The 21,458-nt window shown below is 41.8% G+C and overlaps 1 protein-coding gene across 6 annotated transcripts in view; it reads right to left on the reverse strand.

Annotated features, from left to right (window-relative positions):
• MTSS1 (MTSS I-BAR domain containing 1) overlaps window positions 1–21,458 on the reverse strand; it is a 126,646-nt gene that overhangs the window by 19,212 nt on the left and 85,976 nt on the right. For 4 of the 6 annotated variants that reach the window (XM_075023944.1, XM_075023943.1, XM_075023942.1 and 1 more), the window contains exons 4-8: window positions 15,999–16,083; window positions 14,663–14,754; window positions 12,843–12,917; window positions 1,572–1,729; window positions 189–296 (exon numbers count right to left, since the gene is read on the reverse strand). In XM_075023944.1, coding sequence (XP_074880045.1) covers window positions 189–296; window positions 1,572–1,729; window positions 12,843–12,917; window positions 14,663–14,754; window positions 15,999–16,083 — 518 coding nt within the window. Of the gene's footprint in view, window positions 1–188; window positions 297–1,571; window positions 1,730–3,277; window positions 3,535–7,008; window positions 7,258–12,842; window positions 12,918–14,662; window positions 14,755–15,998; window positions 16,084–21,458 lie in introns of those variants that run through there. The other 2 variants (XM_075023946.1, XM_075023945.1) reach the window with 2 other exon arrangements.

A 21,458-nucleotide genomic window follows, 5' to 3' on the forward strand; every position in this document is an offset into this window, starting at 1 on the left:
CACTCAGCTAGTACTTCAAAATCAACTTTTTAAAAATTGCTTATGTTAAAAATGACCTTGCTGCAGTGAAGCATCTAGAAAACATACCATTAAGCCACTTAATGCTAGTAGTCAATATTCCTCATAACACAAAAGGAAAACTGGTACAAGCTACAAATAAAAATGTTTTCCAGGTAACAAGAGCTAACCTGTTCACTTGAAGATGGCAGTTTGTGTGGATCCATGGTAAGACTTTTCAGGTCATCTGATATGGTTTGTAAATGGGTTATTTCTCCTAACATTGATATTTCTTCTTCCTGAAAATACAAAAGAGCAAGGTTAATCACAGCCTTGGTTTTAAAAATCAGACCCATAACACAATACACAATCTTTTTCTTTTTGCTGATGACTGTGGGAATGCCCAGCGGAGCTGCTTTTCCTTTGCCCATTAAGCAATCACTTCTTATGAAACAGGGTTGAAAAGATTAATTTAGAGTTTTATAACTACTTTAAGATTGCTGTAAGTTCTGAGGCCCAGAAATCTTTTGTCTCATCAATGAGATAAGTAAGTCTCAGCCTTCTTTTTGTGACACCTTCAGAAAAAGAGTGTCATGTCTGCTGCATTTGGGAAAGATTTAACTCTTCTATGTATACTCACTAATGTGCCCTAAGGATTTTAACCTTGAATGTAAACAAAGGTGAAACTCGTACTTTTTGCTAGTTTTTGGAAACTTTGACATAAAGGCACTATACAGGTACAGAGCATTAATAACATCTATGATTCATTCCGGCTCAAGCTACATCAACAGCTAACTCAGATGATTCCTGCACTGTAAGTTACCATAGTAATCCTTTAGCTACCATGGTAATTTCATCCAGGTCCTCAGAGTCTGGAATTAACCTCCTCCTGCTCAGCCATCACCTCCCTGCTTCTCTAACCATGGTTTTCTGTTGAGACTGATGCTCTTTGTAAACAAGCATTGGGAACATTTTCCCAGTACGCTGGAGACCCTTCAGAAATGCATCATGCTTGCACAAAGCCATAAACGATTCATTGCCGGGCTTCAGACAACCTGAGATGATGAAAATACACTCAAACCTTTTCAATGAACTGAAAAAGCTGTCATGTAGGAGGAAAAGACCTGCCAGAAAACTGCATGGAAGCAGCCTGCAATCTGTCAGATAATGTCATTATATACACAGGGGAGGTCTTGAAACATTTATCAGTCCTAGCACTGGAGTGGGAGTAAGAAAGATTTACATTAAAATGTGATGTTAAGAAAAAAAGCAGTGGAAAAAACTGCATTAGCAATGTCTCAGGTCAGTATGCATAGGGAACTGAAGCCCACTTAAGTCTCCGTGCCCATTGTTTCCCCATCAATCATCTTGAAACTATTCAGTGTCTTCCGTCACTGAATTACTCCAAATGCCTACAAGGAAGGTCCAACTCTTGCCACTTCCTAGGCAGAGATGCAGGTTGAATTTTGGCTCTAGAAACTCATTCCTAAAACATAACGAGCTACTCTTTTTAGAGGCTTTTGACCACTTATCTAATTTGTGAATTGTACCAACTTAAAACGGAGAGCTCTTACTATCACGGGCCGCAGCATCGAGATGAAAGTACAGAATCGACCACGCTCCTCGATCAGAGCTTTTCTGACAGCTTGCTTCTCAGTTTCTTCAAGCAGCAGGTACTTATCATTGACATCTTGTAAAGCACTATCCAGCTGGGGCTGAATATCACCCCGCCCTGTATGCAGGAAACAATCAAGAGTACATTTTGTCAAAACTGTGGTTCTCCATAGAGGAAGACCTCACTTTCCACCAGCACTGCTGCTGGATTGTGCTTTTGCAATTCAAGTCTCAACCAGAATTTTCCCTTAATCCAAATTAGTAAGGGGTTTTTTTCCCCCCAATTAAATAAAGCATTTCATAGCATTTATTTTTTTTCCCCTTTTGCATAGAATAGAAATCCAGCTCAATTCAAAAGGTTTCAACAAGCCAAAGACAGCATTTCACATAAGGACTTTATCAAAGTGTTAGCTGTAGAAACCCTTCACATCATCCTTGCTGAAAATCAACACCTTACTAACTGGGAGAGTATTAATCACTAACCCCAGGTATATTCCTCTTCCTTCCTACTTCTGTGCTTAGCAAGGTCCTAATGACAGCTTTGTGGAGTCATTAAATGAGTGGATGAATCTCCTATATGAGATGGTATTAAGGACACGTTACTGATCATTGGACCATTGGATTCAAGTACTCTACACAAGCAACGGCTAAAACAGTTTTCTTCATTCCAAAGTCCAAAACAAAAAAAACTCTATCAACATCTCAAATACATATTAATGTCCAGTATTTGTCTATGGAAATAAAAAAACATCCAGTGTTTTGCAATCAAAAAGCTGCACTGTGTTAATTATAGTCAACTCAATACCAAAACTTTCTGTGACAGTTAAGTACCTTATTCTGCACCAACTGCTTACTCCATCATGGCACAAGTTTATTCCTCTAGAACGAAGGGCGGCTGCTTAGCCATAGTATTACTGAGCCAACAATGTTGCAGTTGCAAGATGTTTTCATGCAGCTTACACCCCTAAATATTTTAAAGAACCTCAGTGTAAATTTGTCTCAAATCTCCCAGAAACGCCACCACATGCAAATTAAGTATCCAGCTACATAACCATGCCACTGTTGCTAAATATCAGGAAGATAACATTGAAAAATGGTGGCTGAGTTACAAGCAGCTACCCAAAATCAATTTTTATGGACCATAACCTTTGTGCACGGAGGAGTTAAAGCTACGAGTAAGAGGAAGAAAAAAGTCTCTTGATGTGTGTAGTACACAATGCAGATGACTGAAGGTCAGGGTTACAAAGGAAAACCTTTGCATTATTATATGTATTTCTTCAGTACTCCAGAGTGAGGTGAAGTCGTCAGCTCCCCTGCACTGATACACAGCCAGAGCCACGGGAAAGTGAGCAGCGATGGAAGCAAAGAGAATGACGCTGGCTTAGCAGCATTACAGACCGGATATATCCAAATGTCCTCTGTACAGAGTTAGACATAGTCCAGATAAAACTGCACAGATACGCACAAGCAGAGTTCTGTGATGGATCCTTGAAGAATCACGTGCAGTGCAACACCAGCACGGCCACCCCCAAGGCCACCTGGGTACCAAACTGCCAGCAGGAACACCCCGTGCCTGATCCTGTAGATCAGGCTGACTGGTGTAATGTGGTCATAAAACTGTTTTGGAAGTAACTTTAACAATAACAGACTCTGAAGCTGGAGTCACCTGCTTCCTCTCTCAAAATTAGCATCTGCCAGAAACAAGTTACAGAAGCGTTTTGGGTAACACCCTGAAGGTCCTGTGCCTTCTCATCCATCACCCTCAGGAGACAAACTGGGCCCTTCTGCTTGAAGACCATTCTGTACATTTCAGGTCCTTCCCCATACTCCACCTTGCTATCAGATGCAATGATGAAACATTTTATTCTTCTTTGGAGTTGTTCTTTCAAATTCCTTATGAAACTGAGACTTGCATTATTGCTCAGACCCCTTGAGAGCTGCCTGGAAATTAAAACAGGTGAAATAATCTCCTGCTGTTCAAATCTAGATACTGGCTCACTACTGTGGATGTACCAAATGTAAAATGTATTAGTTGCAAACTAAATCACACACTCCTTGGTTCAGATCTGAGAACTGCTGTAAATGTTCAGCTGCTCCACCACATGATCATGCACTTAACACAGTAAATCCTTGTTAAATGCACTCGCCTACACAGTGAGAAGACATACACTTAGAAAGCAACTGGACTCCCCTGATAAAGTGGGTTCAATTATAGTGAATTTTGGTAATTTATGTGGACCTCACAGAGCAGCAAGTCTTGGACCAGAGCAACAAGAGCACCCAAAACATGTGGCAAACATAAACCTCATTTACACCTGCGTAACTCACTCAATTCAAGGAAGTTACCAGCATAATGATCAAGCTGCGTATTTTAACCCTTTGGCAAAAGTGCATATAAAACTGCATCGCTCTCCAACATCCTCTGTATCTCTACGAAGTTTCCACTTTATTCCTTTAAGTGAGCCAGGACATTAACAGACATACCATCTCCTCACTGCTACTTTCACGGACTTGTTTTTATGCTATGGCTCTTGGGCACCTATGTAGTCAGTGAAAACACACAAGCTGTCCAGGGTAAAATTCAGAGTAGGAAGCAAGCTTAGGTGAATCATTTAGATGAGGCTCTGACATCAGATGTTTACATGGCATGAATACAGCTCTCTCCTGATGTCTCCTCGCAACTCATCTTTGAGGAGCAGGAAAGCTTTATCAATATCCTTTGAAAGCTCCATAATGCAGACATCAATCTAGCAAGTCTTCTGAAATCGGGCATAACTCTTCCCACACCCTGAATCGCCAGCTGCCTCTCATGGCACTCAGACAGCTTGGAATTTGAGGGATGAGATCTCAGCCCAATTTTAACCAGTTTCCTTTGCTAACCAGAGTGGAGCACAGGCCCTCGACAGCACTCCTACACCCAGAGGACATGGAGGACGTGAGGGCCAACTGCCGATCACCTCTGCTCCTCACCCACCTTGGGTCTCCCCTAGTTTGTATCCACTACATGTCTCAGAAGGGAACATCGACCACTGGAGAGCAATGCAGTTCTTTTCCCCTTTGAATTACGAGGGGAAGGTCACTTGTCTAGGGCAACCCTGACAACTGATTGCACTATTTTTGCTGTGGACACGAGGCACACTTTCATAAGGAACATCAACAATTGATCATTCTCTCCAGCCCACATTCTCTGGCCTTTAGGGTACCCGTTTGGAAGCATTTCCAAACCAACACAACTATTGTAATGACAGAAGACAGTTCCAGAACAGTCTCACCATGGAGCAGCTGTAAAAGTGCGCCTGGAAGGACACTCCTACCCCAGCTGCAGACAGGTTTGAATGACCCATCAAAGCAACCAGCATTAGCAATGGTCAAAAGCATCAAATGTAGTCACAGCTTTCTGGTCTGCAACCAGCCAGACACGAACGTGATGTATGGATGGTTCTGCAGAGAATATCTGGTTGAACTCAGATGAACGAGTCAACAATCTGAAAACCGAGGAGAAATTCAAATCCAGCCTGTCTCAAAGTAGAGCTTTGGTGTTGCAGAGAGGAGCAGAAATGCAAGACCAGAAGTTGTGGACCGACTTCTCCAACAGCACCATGCTCCAACAGCCCGGGGACTTGCAGCTTGACACAGGCAAGTAACAGCTAATGAACTGCAGAGAGCTGAACTGCTTCTCATCAATATTAACATGAATCCACCGCTACTCCAAGGACAGTCTTAGTATGTTACCCTCAGAGCAGGTGCTTCACATCATTACCATGACATGCAAGAGCTTTAAAGGACCAACATGCATTAAAACCTCAGTTTTACAGTGTTCTGTGTGAATCCTGGCTGAAAGCCTCATTCAGTTTCTTAAATAACCATTTTTCAAAAAGAATTTTAGTAAAGGAAATGTATTAGGGAGAAAGAAAAAGGTAAATCTAATTTTCAACCCAATTTCATGCCTATATTTTATAAAACAACTTAAACTAGCAAAGCTGTCAGCAACAGCAAAGGAGAACAATGATTTTTAAATGCTCTCAGTGCAAGTCTGACTACTAAAACTAATGCTGTTATTGACAAAGTAACGCAGCAAATATTGGTGAAATTATTATTTTCCACTTTCTCACTTAAAGAGTGCTCCCTTGCGTTTTTTTACGTGTCTGCACGGAACTTGAATATTGCATATTGGACACGTTACAGAGTGGCAGAATTTACACTGTACAAGACAATGCTGAGCACACCTCAACTCGTACAAACCATAGCAGTTTCCAAGTCATTCATTCCCAAATCACCTTCTTTACAAGAGCATATCTGCTTCAGCTGCCAGGATGAATAACCCCTCTAAGTCCTGCACAGTAAAGCCAAAAAATAAACTAACATGGAGCTAGGCTGAGAATGGAAGAATTCTACTACCATTTACAGAAAGGTAGAAAACCTCATTGCTGGGGTTAACTTCAGACCCCTTCAGCAACCAAATCTGAGTCTTTCTGGTGGCTACTGGAGATCTGAATCAGCTGCTAATGTTCAAAAGTTCTAAGTTGTCCCTTAAAAGAAAAGTTCCAAGTTACGAAAGGAAACTTCCAGATTGAATTACAAACCAGGAAAAACAAAAATTGTGGTTTCAAAAAAGGGGACAAGCAGCAGGCACCACAGTGCCCAGCTCCAGAAGCCCAAGTGAGGCACCTCAGTTGAGAGTCTCCTGATCTAATCAATCCAGGCTTCTCCAAAGGGCAACACCTACACCATTACACCTGCAAGTGGAGGTGTGATTATTTCTCTCAAATTCAGAAACACCTCATTTCATTCACAAGAAGATCTCAAGGCAACTACTTTAAATTTGCAATACAGCTGAAACAACACTCCAATTTAAGCAATTTGAGATGTGATCAGGCAGCAGGAGACAATTGTGATGCCGATTTCCACCCCTTCCCCAGCATGAAGTTAAATATAGTGATTTCTTATCTATCGGTTAAGAAAGGTGCATGCGATTTTCAGAAAAAAAGAGGGACTTGGATCACAGGTTTACAAAGAACAACACTAAGGACTTTAAGCTCTAGACTTTAAAAGTCATATTAACAATAAGATATTCAATTATTTGAACATCACCTTGATGACGTGTCTATTCCATTTAACTTCTCTCCCAACTGTGACATGATTTATCAGTCCATGTTAATCCCTTTCTAAAATAAACCAGAGGTTTATCTACAATACGCATTTTCTTCTTTTACAGTGTTCCAATTAGATGCCAAAAGAAAATAAATCAAAAGATGGTTTGTTCATTAAGATTAGGCGATATTTTAGTTTCATTAGAAATTAAAGTCTAGGCAGTTAGTGGAGACCAGACACCATAAAGAGGCCACAGCAAGGGCTACAATAACCAGCCACCAGGGTTACAGCAAGGCACAGACTTACCCAGAGCCTCAGCTGTCAGGCAGGTGCGCATGGTGAGAAATTGCAGGACACAAAATTGACACAGAAAGGAAAATAAAAAAAGTCAAACTGGTATTCCAGCATTCCTAGAGTTTAGACATTATCATCAGTGCCAAGACAAGAGAGCGAGCAGTTTGGACTAGACTACTTTGACTTCTTCCGTTGCTGATAAAGACAAACGCATTAGCTTTGCTTCCTGATGAGCTGTTGCAAATTAAACTCCTGGTTATTTACCATACAGTTTTATTTTAAGAGACTTAAACCAGTTTAGGAACTTTGTTTAGCTTGCAGATTTCTAGGTGAGAACATGTTAACCCATGCTTCAGAGAAAGTGCACAACAGACATCTGTCAAACTCTGGTCAAGCTGATGAAGTGGCACAAAGCTCATCCCCTCACAGGGAAGAGGGAACTCGAACCTGCAAAACTCTAGGCAGTTGCTGAATTAGTAACCACAGTGCTTTTTGATGTTCTCTACTGCAATTACATTAATAGATTGTTAATTAAATGAAAAACTAATTGCTGATGCAATGGGGAAGAACATCAAAAAGATTAACCATGATATGTGTATTATAATTAAAAAACTTTATATATAAAATTTTGCAATAAACCTGGCTTGCTTTCAAAAAGAGGGGAACTATCAAGAGGCATTCAAAACTCAAGGAATGAAAATAAACCAAAGAAATACCTCCAGTCACTGATTTTGCAACATGTCTTCACTGAATTTTTATAAAGTGGAGCTTACATTATAAGTTTGCAGGGGAAAAAAAAAAACCAAACCAAAAAAACACAAAAAACCACACCAAAAAAACCCCGCAGACACATGGCCTCATCCACACAGGATTGTTTTCCTGCAACAGATAAGGATAATTTGCTCATTAGCTTCCCTCCTTCTGAGCTGTATCATACTGACTCCACAGTGAGTCCTGGCTCTCACTTCAGTCATCATGCCACGCTTGATCAATTTAGAGGAATAAGGCTATCTCCTGGCTGAGAAAGGGTCTGGCCAGGGGTCCTCCCTCCCCAGCCTGCCACTCCAGACCAGGCAAGTGCCAAGAAAGAGTGCAAGTATTTGAATGAGAAGGTCAGCATTTGCTTTAAGAACTGAGATGTTCTTTGGTTATAATTACATTGACGAGCTTTATGTTTTTCACTTCAGAGTCACGGGGTTTGCACAATCATCCTTGAGAGCAGTATAACAATATTACAGTTTCAAAGACCAGAGTGTAATACAAAACCAGCTGCAAAGGCTCTAAAACACAAACAGCTCATCTTTGCTCACCGGGAGGAGGGGAAGAAAAAGCACTTTTGGCAGTATTACAGTAAATTAATAATCACGTTCTACTTTCTCAACTTCATTAAAAGTAGGAATACTTTCCAAAACTGCTGCATACTCAAAAATAGAGGTTGTAGTAGAGAGTTTGGATACTCAGCGTTGATGGGACACAAGATGAAATGTTGTACTGAATGTTAAGGGCACTCTGCAGAAACTTCTACGAACGGCTTAGAGATAAAACTCAGTTTTCACATTAACATGTGTTATATGATTGGAAGCATCACATGTAAGTCCTTTTCACCAATCTCCATGGATTTAAACATTTTCCTCAAAGCTCACACACAGTGTCACATGAAGAACCTGAAAATGAAACCTACCAGTCCAGTTACAGGCAGAAGGGAAATCTGTCTAGTTAATCATTAATAGACAAGCTGAAATACAGAAAATAAAGCCAACATGCACTCCAAATTTTACATATACTTTCAGTAATATTTTAACTTGGTCACTTGATGCTATTTTTTTAAACTAACAATCATGCATTTTGTTAACCTTCCAACACGGTTACATGCAGAGCCACAGCTGCTGTCTCTCCTCTGAATTCAATACAGCCTCAACAGCTTCTAGCAGCTATGGATCCACTTATGAGGCCTTGACTCAGCAGAAACTAAACATGGAATTTATTTTAAGTATATGCATAACTATTCTGCTGACTCAGGTTAGCTGGGCTGACTTCTGATGTCCAATGTTTGTCTGAAAACAAAGAGCAATTTAGAAGATGTATGCAGTTCCATGTACTATGTAGCTTCACCTGTTCAGACGAGCTAAGTTTCAACGCTGGGGTGGGCAACATGCCCTATGGGCCTGTTACCCTTGGGAACAAGGACGTAAGGAAAACAATGCACCTTGAAGATCACCATAACATCCCCAGGGACTGCATGGATCTGGGAGGTGTACCGGATCCTATTTAGACTACGTATATTTAGACATCATATGGATTTCTATTTTTTTTAATAATCAAAGACAACAAAAACAATTAAAACTATCCCTATAAGGGCTTTTGAAATGCAAGATCTTCATTTACACACAGACTTGTCATTTTACCAGAAACACTCTAGCAAACTTCCAAGAAGGACCCCTAACAACCTTTTTGTTTTGTTTGGAAAGCTTGGTGTTTTCCCCGTCACTTCAAGCTTTGGAAACACCTTTATTGCAATTAAAACACCTACTCTGCAAACATAATTTCTAATAAATGATCTTAAATGCCCAGCCTGAACTTTCAACTTGGCCACACGGAACCAGAACAAACAGACCATATACAAGCCAGAGAACAGGCAAACCCCAACGAATTCAGCCCCTCAGAGCTAAGGTGGGGTGCCCAACCTGTAGCGCTCCTGCCAGGACAAGCCACGCAGCCCATGGCCCTTTCTCCCAAACATCCTTGGGATGCAGGCAAGGAACAAGGAGCTGCTACTTATGCTGCAGCCATCGGCTACGAGAGGGAGCTTCTGCAGGCTGATGCAGCATGGAGAGAGGACACCACTCCCATGATGCAAATAAGAAAAGTAGAGGGTTATATTTGAGCTCCTAGATCTGAAGCTGCCCAAAGCCCAAGAAAACCACTTTCCCATCCAGTCACAGCAGAAAAAGCTTGAAGGATGTTTTTAGCAGCATGCATAGTATTTAAGCAAATCCAGAATTCAGCAAACATCACCACTTGCCCACAGATGATCATAAGGTTAATTCAAAAATATTCTTACAAGTGCTAGGAAGGGAATGAATTGGTTGTTTTAGAGTTCCCATAGGTGAGTCAGTAACTTTACAGAAAAATCAAATGTACAGGTCCTGCTTGAGGAAGAACAGAACAAAAAAAGTAAGAACAAAAAAAGTAAGACTGAGCAACGAGGAAACAGGAGAGTTGAAGACACAGTAAGACATTCATGCACTCAGCCACATGCCTGCCAGGAGTTTCACCCAAGAGTTTCCCTGCCCGTAGTTCAAACCTCATTAGTGACCTAAACTAGAATCACTTCTGCAGCTTTATCATTTTATAAATAAACCCATTCTTGATTTTTTTATGCCTCAGTGACAGCAAGCACAACATACTTAACCACGTAGCACATTAAACAGATCTGTCAAGGTGGGTACATACAAAAAAGTTTTCACAACAACATTTGACATTGCATTCAGATCAATGCTTTATTCCTTCAAGGTAGGGATCAAAAAAGGCAAAGAGGGAAAAAAGCATGTGCTACTTTTTCTTTCTTCTATATTTAAGCACTGTAGGTGACTTGCAAGAAGACAGGGTGAACTTCCACCTCCCACCCCCTCATGCTGGGAACCCACAGGGCCAGCAGCTTTGGGTATTCACTCTCGCATCCATATGAGCCTCAGCACCCCACTGCACCTCTCCTCCCCACAGGCCATGAGAACAACTCTCAGCTCCTCAAAAATATTGCAGCTCCTCCTTTCCCCTGTACTGGCTACCTGTGAGCCTTCATCACTTCCACCTTCCCCATACACGCTCCTCTGCGACCAGCTTTAACCCCACCTCAGTCCCACTGGGTTTGTGCTCTGGACCCAAACACCATGTGTGTGACAGCACTTCTGAGGGATACAGCACAGAAATACAGCAGGTTCATCGATAACTCCAAAAGCATGTCATAACAGCAAAATTAATCAAGGGAATGACATTTAAAAAAAAAAAATAGTCTTCAGTGGCTGCTATAAAAATGACAGCAAAATGAGGCCTGTTCCACTCCCTGCTCAAAGATGTTTAATCCCGAAGGAGGACAAGACATGAGTGTGCTGACCCTTGTCACTAGACATGGCACACATTTGGGGAGGGAGATAGGAACCCAGAAAATCCAAGGAGAAAGTCCACTTGGCTTTAACCACTGCTGACAGATGTGTATGGTGGCATCTGCATTATGAGAAAAGTGGGTTTTTTTCCAGAAGGCTTTAAGTGCTTCTCTTTCCTCTTCCCACCTTACAGAAAATGCTGTTTCCTCCTCCAAGGTTGCAGATTGATTTATTCAATACTCAGAAGCAGGATAACAGGGAGATGGAGCCTGATAGCTGTCAATTCATAGAAACAGGTTCAAAAAATGCGTCCTTCTTCCCAGATCACAGACATGCTTTTCTCAGCTCTCACCTACCATGCATTGAGGGGTTGTTTGTATCACACGGGGACAAGAAGCGATGAGACCAGAAAAGGGGGGAAGAAAGGAAAAGAAACAGAGGGACTATCACAGGTTCTCTAAAGCTGTTGGTCTGAAGTCAGACAATTCATCACATAAAATGTGAAACATGTTTACACATCACCCCAAAATAAAATCTGATCACAAAAAACATGTCCTCCTAAAGATGACCATTCTGATTTAAAACACTAAACTTTTCCACAGACAGACAGACAGACGCAGCCTCCTGAGCTAAGCTCCCTCTTGCTGGCTTCTCTCTCTCCTTCCCTCATCCCTCATCTAAAGTCAGCTAAAATTCCAAGAGCAGTTTTCCAATCGTGTGACTTTCTACCAGTGTAATTATTGACTCACCTATTAGGAAGGACAGTTAGAGACAGCTCACCTGTTCTGGGTAACACACAATTTTAAAAGTTCAAGAAACTCCCCGCCCCAGCATTTATTTTGCTTGTCCCTGGGCTCACACAGGTTTTAGGCAGGAGGGAAAGCACAAGTTGCAACCTGCAGGCTGTGAGCTGCTCAAAGAACACTTCCTACCCGGCTGGGAAGAGCCCGGTGCAAGGAAAGGGAACCAAAAAGTCTGCTTCTGTACAAGCTCTGTATCATTTTTCCAAAGCTTGGTGGGGTTTGCACTTGGCCAAGTAAAACCCTTAGTGATGGGCACTGCTGCAGCTATCAGTGATGCTTTTTTCCATTAACATGATGATGAAACTCCTGTGACAAGATGGTGGTGGGAGAGCAACAGGAGCACGAGATGCAGCTGCTAAAAAAGACAGATTGCCTTTGTGGACAACTCCCTTTCTTTTCTTACTCATCTTTAGTTTTCTACAGTTGCCAAGTGCCCTCTCCCTGACAACAACCCATGCCACCTTCTCACACTCTGAGGAATAATGTAAGGTTTAAGAGATTACAGGCTGTTAAAAAGAAAAAAAAAGAAGAAAGGTGGTAGAAAGGGAGAACAGTGAGAAATCTTAATAGTTACAGAACATTTTACATAATGGCTTTTTTTATATTATTCCAAAAGATTCTAGAAAATTTTACAGGTATCTGCACAAGTCATGTTACAGTGTCAAGTTCCTAACAGGAATAAGTTAGCAGCAAGTGCTCTATTTTAAAACATCATTGACTTTGTACAAACAGTTTTAAGGCTTCTGTACAAGAACATTAGATAGCAGCTTCAGAATATGATTTAAATGACATATAGTAATTGTACCCTGGTGTTCAAGTATGTGCCAGGAACACATCAGAGGGGACCAAATTATTACAATAAAAGTCCTATGGCTGTTCAATCTTTGTCTATGAACACAGCACAAAAGGTTTTTAACAGTACAAGTATGAAGTAGGTTACCTTTCTTCGCTTTCTTCTGTAGCTTCAGTGTATCAGATGATTTCTTTTTTATCTCTTGGCGGGCTTTTTTGTATTCTAAAAAAACACACAGCCTCTATTATCAACATACTTGATGAATGTTTTTCACAGAAAAGGCTATGTTTAAAGACATTAGACTACAAATTTTAAGAGGACAGCTACTATTAGTCAAAGCAACTTAGAACTCGCATTTCGTAGTGCCTATAAGTTTGGCTTAATATAACATTTTAGGGTGTGAGCACATTCACATACCAAAATCTTTCCCAAATAAACAAAGCCTTTACAGAAATAACAACTGAGAACACAGTACAAAATTAGAGTGCTTTTCATTTCAGAGACTCATCCACTCTCAGGAATGCAAAACAGAGATGACAGGTTTCTCGAAACATCTGTGTTCAAAAACAAGTATCCAGAAATGGCAAGGTAGAGAATATCCTGTGATCCCTCTCCAGCATGAAAGCCAGGCAGAGGGAGAGGGTGCTAAAACTTTGCCCAAGGAAGGCTCACATTGCCAGCTCTTTCTGATGAAGTGGAGCACCCTGCAGTTGTCCTCATTTTCAGATGAGCTGCAAAACCTGGGAGAAATTAAAATCCCAGAACAAAATATTCCACCTCTAGTCCAGGCACGTTAAAGGTACCAGATATGAAAACTGATACTTTAAAAAAAAAAAAAAAAAAGATAAAAGGCATGTATGCATGTATATACATATACACATACACTTTAACGAAGGAGGTCAATGTTACTCTTCTATAGATGGAAAAAACAGAAGCAAGCTGGTGGTGGGCACAGGACCTGTACCGGGACCAACTGCACCCCCAACACCCAAGCCTACCCACTACACCCTAAATCTCACTGCCACTTTGGCCAGGGTCACCCCTACCTGCAGGAACCCAGGTGATTCCTCCCTCCTGCTCACTACCTGCTTAATACTCTCCACAGAACAAGGTGGAAGTTTTTTCAAGAGCTGCTGATTTAGCTGCTTCTGTTTGACGACAGTAATCGTGGGGCAAGAAGCAGATCCTCTTTTGGAGGCCAAGCACACTCCCCCCCATCAGTTCTTACCCTCCCCAAAATAAATTATGGTGATGCCACTTCTTTTAGACATAGTAAAAGTCTTCAGTTTTCAAGGGTCAGTGGTGAACTGCAACCTGCTTTCAGCACCCGTGCTAGAGGGCCATCATCCCCAATACAGTTTTGCAAAGCCGAAGGCATCTACCAACATGCTCTTGCTGTGCAAGTGTTTGCTGCCTCCTGCTCATTACCCCAGGAAAGCTCTGGAGCTGTCATCAGCACTGCAGCTCTGGGCATCCCATGTCCAAAGACACAGCTTTCCCGTTCCCCAGGTGCACATTCCTGTATCACATCAGATACAAAATAATGATGCTCAATGTTTTACAGGGCTGTGCATTCTCTGGAGGGAGCTATGTCTGAGACATAACATGATTTTACAGTTAGCTTTTAACTACATCCCCAGGCTTTGCAGGCATAGATGCGGCATCCCCATTCCTCAGCACTAGTGGAGATCATACAGTGAGAGTAGGCTAACAGAGTTAAAACTAGTCACTGCTTACCAGTCTAGAAAAACAACCCATCCCTTGGGGTCCTGCAAACTAAACCTTCAAAATGTATATGCAAGGGTTAAAAATTTGTTAGGCACTTTGGGAGAGGAGTGTTTTAGAAGAGAAAAGTTGCTATATATATTTAAGCACGCCATTCAGTTTCCCAGTACAAACATGAAAAGAGGAAGAAAAGCTGATATTACAATCTTACTCCTATTAAAGAATTCTTCCTCTGTAACTACCTTTTGCATGGTCTTTATCCAGTTGATTGGCCACTTTCTTCCACTCTTCCATCTGTTCTTGAAGTGGGTTTATCAGACAGTCAATTAAAGCACTAATTTTGTTGAAAAAACACAAAGAGCAATCAAATCCTGCAGATGCCCCTATTCTTATATAGAGAGCCAAGGTCAATATTGGAGTATTTTTACTTTTTGCTGCGACAGCTACCAGTGTCACAATGTAAATATCAGAATATAAAAATGTTTACGCTGGAGAAAGCAAAAGAAAGGACTGGATCAAAAAAAAATCCACATCACAAGATAACCGGAATTACTGTGCAGAAGTTCAGGACAGTGAGGAACAGAGTGCAAACCAGAGGAGTGACCCGAAACAAGGCCAATGTAAACAGTTAGATCCTACTCATCTATCACACAAAGAGCAGTTTAAATGGATAGTCTGGAGAACGGAAAGGTTCATGCAGCCATGAAGATTATGAACTTAAATAACACATGTATATGCACAAGAAGACAGAGCAGTTGTACAAGCGAACAACATCCTGCCCACCAATGTGCCCCACCTCTCACCAGTGGAGTCCGTGATACAGCACTACTAATGTTCCGCTAATTAATGAGATTGGGATAAAATCATTTAAACAGCTAACTCGGGGGTAAGTAGAGACTGAAGTTGTCTCCTCACAGCTAGTTTCACAATTATCTTTATTTTAAAAGGGAAAAAACATACCAGGTCATCAGGCAAATGGTGAAGTATCATTTTGGTTGACCTCAGGTCAAGTGTAACTTTTAAGTCTGGTTAAAAAAGGCACACGTGCAAACTACTACTTACTACAGAAGTAGGTTGTTTATGTATAGCCCAGCTTACGAGTTAATCCTCTCCCATTACCTCTACAGTCTAACTTCAACTGCAAAAAGGGGATGAGAGAATTTGCCTTTTCCACAATTGTTTGCTGAAAGTTTCTCTCTTGGCTGCAAGCTATTTGGACTCTCCGGTAAGCTGAGGAAGCAGCACAACACTTGCTGCTGCTTTAAAACTTAGTGACAAAGCTTAAAGTCCTGAAACCAAGACAAGTCGGTCACATCAGCAGCCGCCTGCTCAGCACCGAGCAACAGAAAGCAACAGCATTTAGAATAATTTGAGGTGACAAGCCCAGTCCCCAGAACATGCAGTGAAATCCTGCATGTTCACAACACCTATGTGCTGTGAGGGAGAAAACAACTGCTGTTCTCAGTGATATGATCAGAGATCAGCTGAAAAGCCAATGCTGGTGAACAGCTTTAGGTGTTCCCCAGTAGCAAATGAAAGACGACCCTCGAGCTCCAGGCCAGGTACAGAGCCACTCACCTTGAGAACTGCCGGAGTTTGGACTCTATACTTCTGTGCCTCATACACATCCTGGTGAGAGCCGACCCAATCTCTCTGGTACCACCTGCAAAACAAAACACGAGGCAGTGAGACCCCTGATGAGATTCCTGCCTGTGGTGTAGAGGCATGCCAACCAGAAGGCAGGTGCCAAGTTTTCCAGAGCAGAGTAAAACAGATTCATTGTAACTGTAGAACTGACCAGGCTATTAACTGGGCAGACCTCAGGGATATCTACCACCTTGGGAAGAGATTAATTCTTGTTCATCCAGAGGCCAGAACTGAACAATTAAACATGATTAAAACACAGTTCTTCCCAGCAGCTTTATGTGCCATGAGGCCCAACTCCGTGGCAGAAGAGTTAAAAGAAAAGGGCTTGAGATGTCAAAAGACAAGAAGCAAAGCTGGCAAGCAAGTGGGCAGCTACAGACAGTTTATTTCCACATTTGGGAAATAAACCTAGGGCATTCGATCCAATTATCCCATATCTAGATTCTTGAGACCCAATGCCTTAAAAGGATTTTGGTCCTCCAGAATATGTGACTAATCCTACATATTGCCTCATACATCACTGACACATATCATCAGTGTATCACCCGTACCTGCCATCTCAGATCACGCATATATTTTTCACTACATTGCCAGAAGGTGGCACTATTTGCGCTAGACCCTCACTCAGTTTCTGGTAACTGCATGACAGCAAGGATAATTGTTTGCAAGTGTTCCTCCTCCTAAGTTTTCCCTTTTAAAAGCATACATTCCTCCATTTCCCACTTTAATCAGCATTACCAACTTTGATCAGCCTATTAAATTTCAATATAATTTTGTTTTAGTTAGCGTTAGTTCTGATAATTGCTTAGTTCTTATCTGCAAGCCAAATCTACTATTCTCAGTGTACAAACATCAACCTTTGTACAAAGCTTTTCCAAACTGTAGTACTCTCTGGAATGGCGAAGATATCAGCATCTATTTAAAAGTCTCATTTGATTATTAAAATAACCTTAGACTTGTAATATACAGAAAAATATCTTCCTTAGGCTTTAAAAATGGTATTGCACAAGTAAAAAATATTTTCCTAGTAAAGAAACTTGAAAATTTTAATAATTATATTTTTTTAGCATGAAAACATGTAATCATCTTCTTGTGTTCCTGCAGAATTAAATCCTGTGCCCACGAAACAGCTCTGAAACAAAGACACTGAATAACTGGAACAAATTGTGGCTATTTGGTATTTTCCATTGTTCAAAAAGATAAACAGAAAGTCCTTTGTCACTTGCCCAATTACTCATGTTTTTATAAGGAGCTTTTGAAATAATATTATTTGGTAACACTGAAGAGCTGTAGCCTTGCTGTGTATGGGCGGCTGGGAAAAGCATACGGACTCCAGCCTGGATCCAGACCTATTTCTTCCGGCAATGCTCCACTTGCACAAGCTGCAACAGACTCTGGTTAACTAGAAAAGCAATACAGAAGATGGGGAAAAGCATAACGGAGAGAAAGCAACTGGAGGAAGAGGACAACATCCACAACAAAAAGTGGATCCTGTCCCAAAACACGGGCATTTTTCTCTGGAGCCACCGCCAAATAAAAGTAACTCAGAGCCTCATGCAGCACAACTCCTAAAGGCAGAGATGGAGAAATGAATCAAAAACTTCCACAGCCATCGGCAGAGCAATTCCCGATCGAGTTTAAGCAAAAGGCAGGTTATTCAGGTTGAAAACTCACTGACATACTGGAATATTAAGGACTGTCAATGGTTAAGTGACACTGCTTTCCTAAGCCCATTACATGAAAAAAGGAAGAGTCGTTTCAGAACAATAAATAGGAAATAAGGCACCATGTGTCTTGGAGACTAGGAAACAAGGGTCAGTTACTATTAATATTAACGTGCAAGGTAACAAAATTTTAACCAAAACCTCAATAACCGAAGCATAAACATACCGCCTCAACACATAGTACAGATAGGTCAGCAAAACAGCTATACAAAATCAGTATTGGTAGTTGTGCTTGTTTAAAAAAAAACCCTACAATAAAATAAAGAATGCCTGGAATAAAAAGGTTATTCCATGGAAAAAAAAACCAAACCCAGCTGGTTCAGAATGAGGGGGTTACTGGTTCTTCCCACCTTTTGAAACTTCATGTTACCCTTAGGTGTTTACAAGAGCATGGAGGTATGAGGAGTTAACTTCATTCTGTGAATAAAGACTACCCTAACAAAGCGAAAGAAAAGGGAAAAAAGGATTTTGAGAAGTTTTTAATGCCCCTTCTGGAAACAAGGTGTTGCAGAAGATGGATTTAGGAGCCTGCTGAGGAAGGGGAATGAGGGGTCCTGCTGGAAAGCCTGGGAGGGCTGAGCCAGCATCTCAGCTCAGTCAGCAGGGACCCGGGAAGGACTGTGGGGAGCGGGCTGGGGCTAGCGAGGCTCCACTTTAACGTCCCGTGCCGAGGTGTGCAGGGAGTCAGACAGTGCTGGCGAGGGTCAGCGAGGTGATCTGAACTCCTGACGCAGCAGCTCTTGCCAACCATTCGCTGAGAAAGGTGCTGCTCAGCCCTCCCTAAAGAGCGTAAATCCCTCTCAAACAGCACTTAAACTATAAACTCAACCTGCCTAAAAATGAAGTGCTGGGCAACACGATCACTCCAAATGGCTATAACAAGAAAGGATGCCTGTTCCTCTGCAAAATCATAACTTGCTACAATCAATACAATTAGTTTATTGATATATAAACTGAGTTTACAATAAACTGAATTCAGAATAAACCAAGTTTAACTACCCTGGAAATGAGATTTCTGCAGTGCTGCAAAACAACATAATGCTTGCAGCAAACCCATGTCCCCTGCAGAGTCTTTCCAGCCGTCCTCTCTGCTCCTCTGGCTATAGGACCATTTGAAGAGTTCCCTACAGTCTCTTGCCGCAAGGCTTACAATGCTGTTGGACGTGGACAGGAGCGCGCTTTGTTTTCATTCCTCAAAGCCTTCTCATTCGCAGCCCGCTGCCATCTCACCACGTGCCTGGCAGCTAATGGACATGCGGTGCATCGAGCGCGGAGGGAGGCAGGTGGCAGGCGCCCACTGAAAAGCTGTTGTGTGCCAGCAGCTTCTGCCCCAGCAAAGGGGAACCCGTCTCCATTCAACGCACGCTGCTACAATAAAGTCACTATGCATTTCCAATTCCTGTTTAAAAGCTAGTGTCACTGGTGTCTAATTAAGTATAGGAGAGAGAACCTTTGCAAGAGACAAGAGGCTTTTTAATTTTGGCACTCACATGATTAGCAGAGGCAGGAACTGCGTCCAAGCATCCCTACATACCAACCTAGACGAGACAGCCCACGGAGGTACAGATACACCTCCTGCAGAGTTTCTGGATGCCAAAACAGCAGCAGCAGCATTTCGGAAAGGACCACCTCCTCAGATATGCCTAAACAATTTGCATTTTGGGGGTGCCTCAGCAATCCCTTGTTAAAAATCAGCCACCAGACTGAAGGAAGGAGAGTACCAGCCCATCTCCTCCCACGCCTGAATCCCACCACTCCTCCTCTATGTATTAAGTACTCCAACAGCACTGGAGTTAAACAGAGCTTTACCTCCCTGCTCCCATCTATATTATATGTAAAGAATCAAAATAATTCTTGAGAAGGAAAAATAAATAAATAAAATGCAGGCCTCTCACCACCCCTTGATTTATTGAGTTGGAGCACCATGGCAGTTACCGATGCATTCAGCGCTCCTTCCAGGAACAGGTGCGGTGCAAAGGGTTTATCTCAACTGCCAGCAGGTTTCTGCAAAGGCTGGTTCCCACCAGCAGAACTGCACTGATTCTCCTGTTTCCAAAAGGCTGGGATCAGCTGGCTACACAAACTGGCAGAAGGGAGCCATTTTGTACCACTGCAGTGGTTTGAAAATGTCCGAACATAACAAGGGACGACAGTTTGGATTTGCTTCTTTTACCCAATCTCAGCCAGACAGCCTTAGTGAGCAAGAGTAACATATACTTTATATAAATTATCGTTCAACGTTACAGCAGTAGAGTTTACTCACAGAAGGAGCAGGTTGCCAACGTGCACACTCTGCAAACAGAGACGGACCTTACAAGCAACATTAACATGCATGCAAGTCCTAGTATTGGCTATGCAGCTGAGTATTCAAAATCTGGTAAGTTTATTGCACTGGGCTGTGCCACCAACACACAAACTTAGCAGCAAAAAGAGCATCTGAAACAGAAGTGTGTCAGGAGTATGCCGAAAGCACTGCCTGTCTCCACTTCACTTACAAGCAGATCCCTGGCAAAAAGTCACGACATTCTCCAGTAGCTGTAATTTCCTGAAGAAAAATACTGAGGTCACATCAGCAAACTTGTCATCAAACCAAGAGTATGCTGGGTGGGTGACCTGGGCTCCATTCACTGCTCTGCAGCTATGCAGGTTAAACTACTGTGCTTTGGGCTCTCAGTTTATAAAATGAGGTTGTGAATTATCTGCTTCTCTGACATACTACAATAATTCATCCATTAAGGCAAACAATGCTTGGGAACAGTGTAAAGTAATACTTTGAAACCAGAGACAAGAGCTGTATTCATCAGAATTCCCACTCAGAGAAAGTGGCTTAACAAAATGCTCCTGTCAAATTTGATTAGAAAGTGGGCGATAACATCAGCCTTATTTCTCATAAGTAAAAGGCAACACTGCAAGGCAAAATGTGCTCTCGCTCTCACCTTACCTGCTCCTCCATATTCCTGCCTAAGCCTGTAAAAGACCAAACCCTTTTTCATGTAAGATAATTAAACGAAAGCTTGTGGACCACGACACTACGAGTCCACTACAAAGCCATAAATTATTTTCTTTCGATGCTTGCTTGTCATTCAACATTGCAGAGAGACAACAGGGAGAGATTGTAGGAGAGAGACTCAATTGTTTTATTGGAGTCATTATGTTTGTATTTAATAATGATCATGTATCAAGGAAATGATTATTTGATGAAATGTGCAGCTGTACAACTGCATGGCCTCTGTATACTCCAAACAACCCACTACAATCAACCTCTTATCTTCCTCCTCTCGCTTCACTGTTGAGCAACCCCAGAAGGCTCAGAAGATGACTGCCTTTCAAGGAAGTGCCTTTAAGGCTCCAACTTATTAACGAGCTCATCCTTATCTTCAAGGGCAGAGTCCAAATGTGCCAGCTATTTCCCTCATTCCCCAAAAGGAAAGAATTATAAAAAATGGGTGTAATACTTTTGTAATTTCTGTAATTTCAAAGTTATCAGAAGAGGCTTCCATTTTCGAGCAAAGATTAAAGTAGGAATGGAACAGAGGCAAGATTATTAAATACAACTCTGAACACGGAGGCTATGACAGGATGACTAACAGTAGGACATTTTAAGTTAATGGTCATTACTCAACCCTTATCCAAACTCACGCTGTTAGAAGAGCAAGCAGTTTCCATC

The sequence above is a fragment of the Buteo buteo genome, chromosome 3 (genome assembly GCF_964188355.1).
Source record: "Buteo buteo chromosome 3, bButBut1.hap1.1, whole genome shotgun sequence".
Lineage (NCBI taxonomy): Eukaryota > Metazoa > Chordata > Aves > Accipitriformes > Accipitridae > Buteo > Buteo buteo.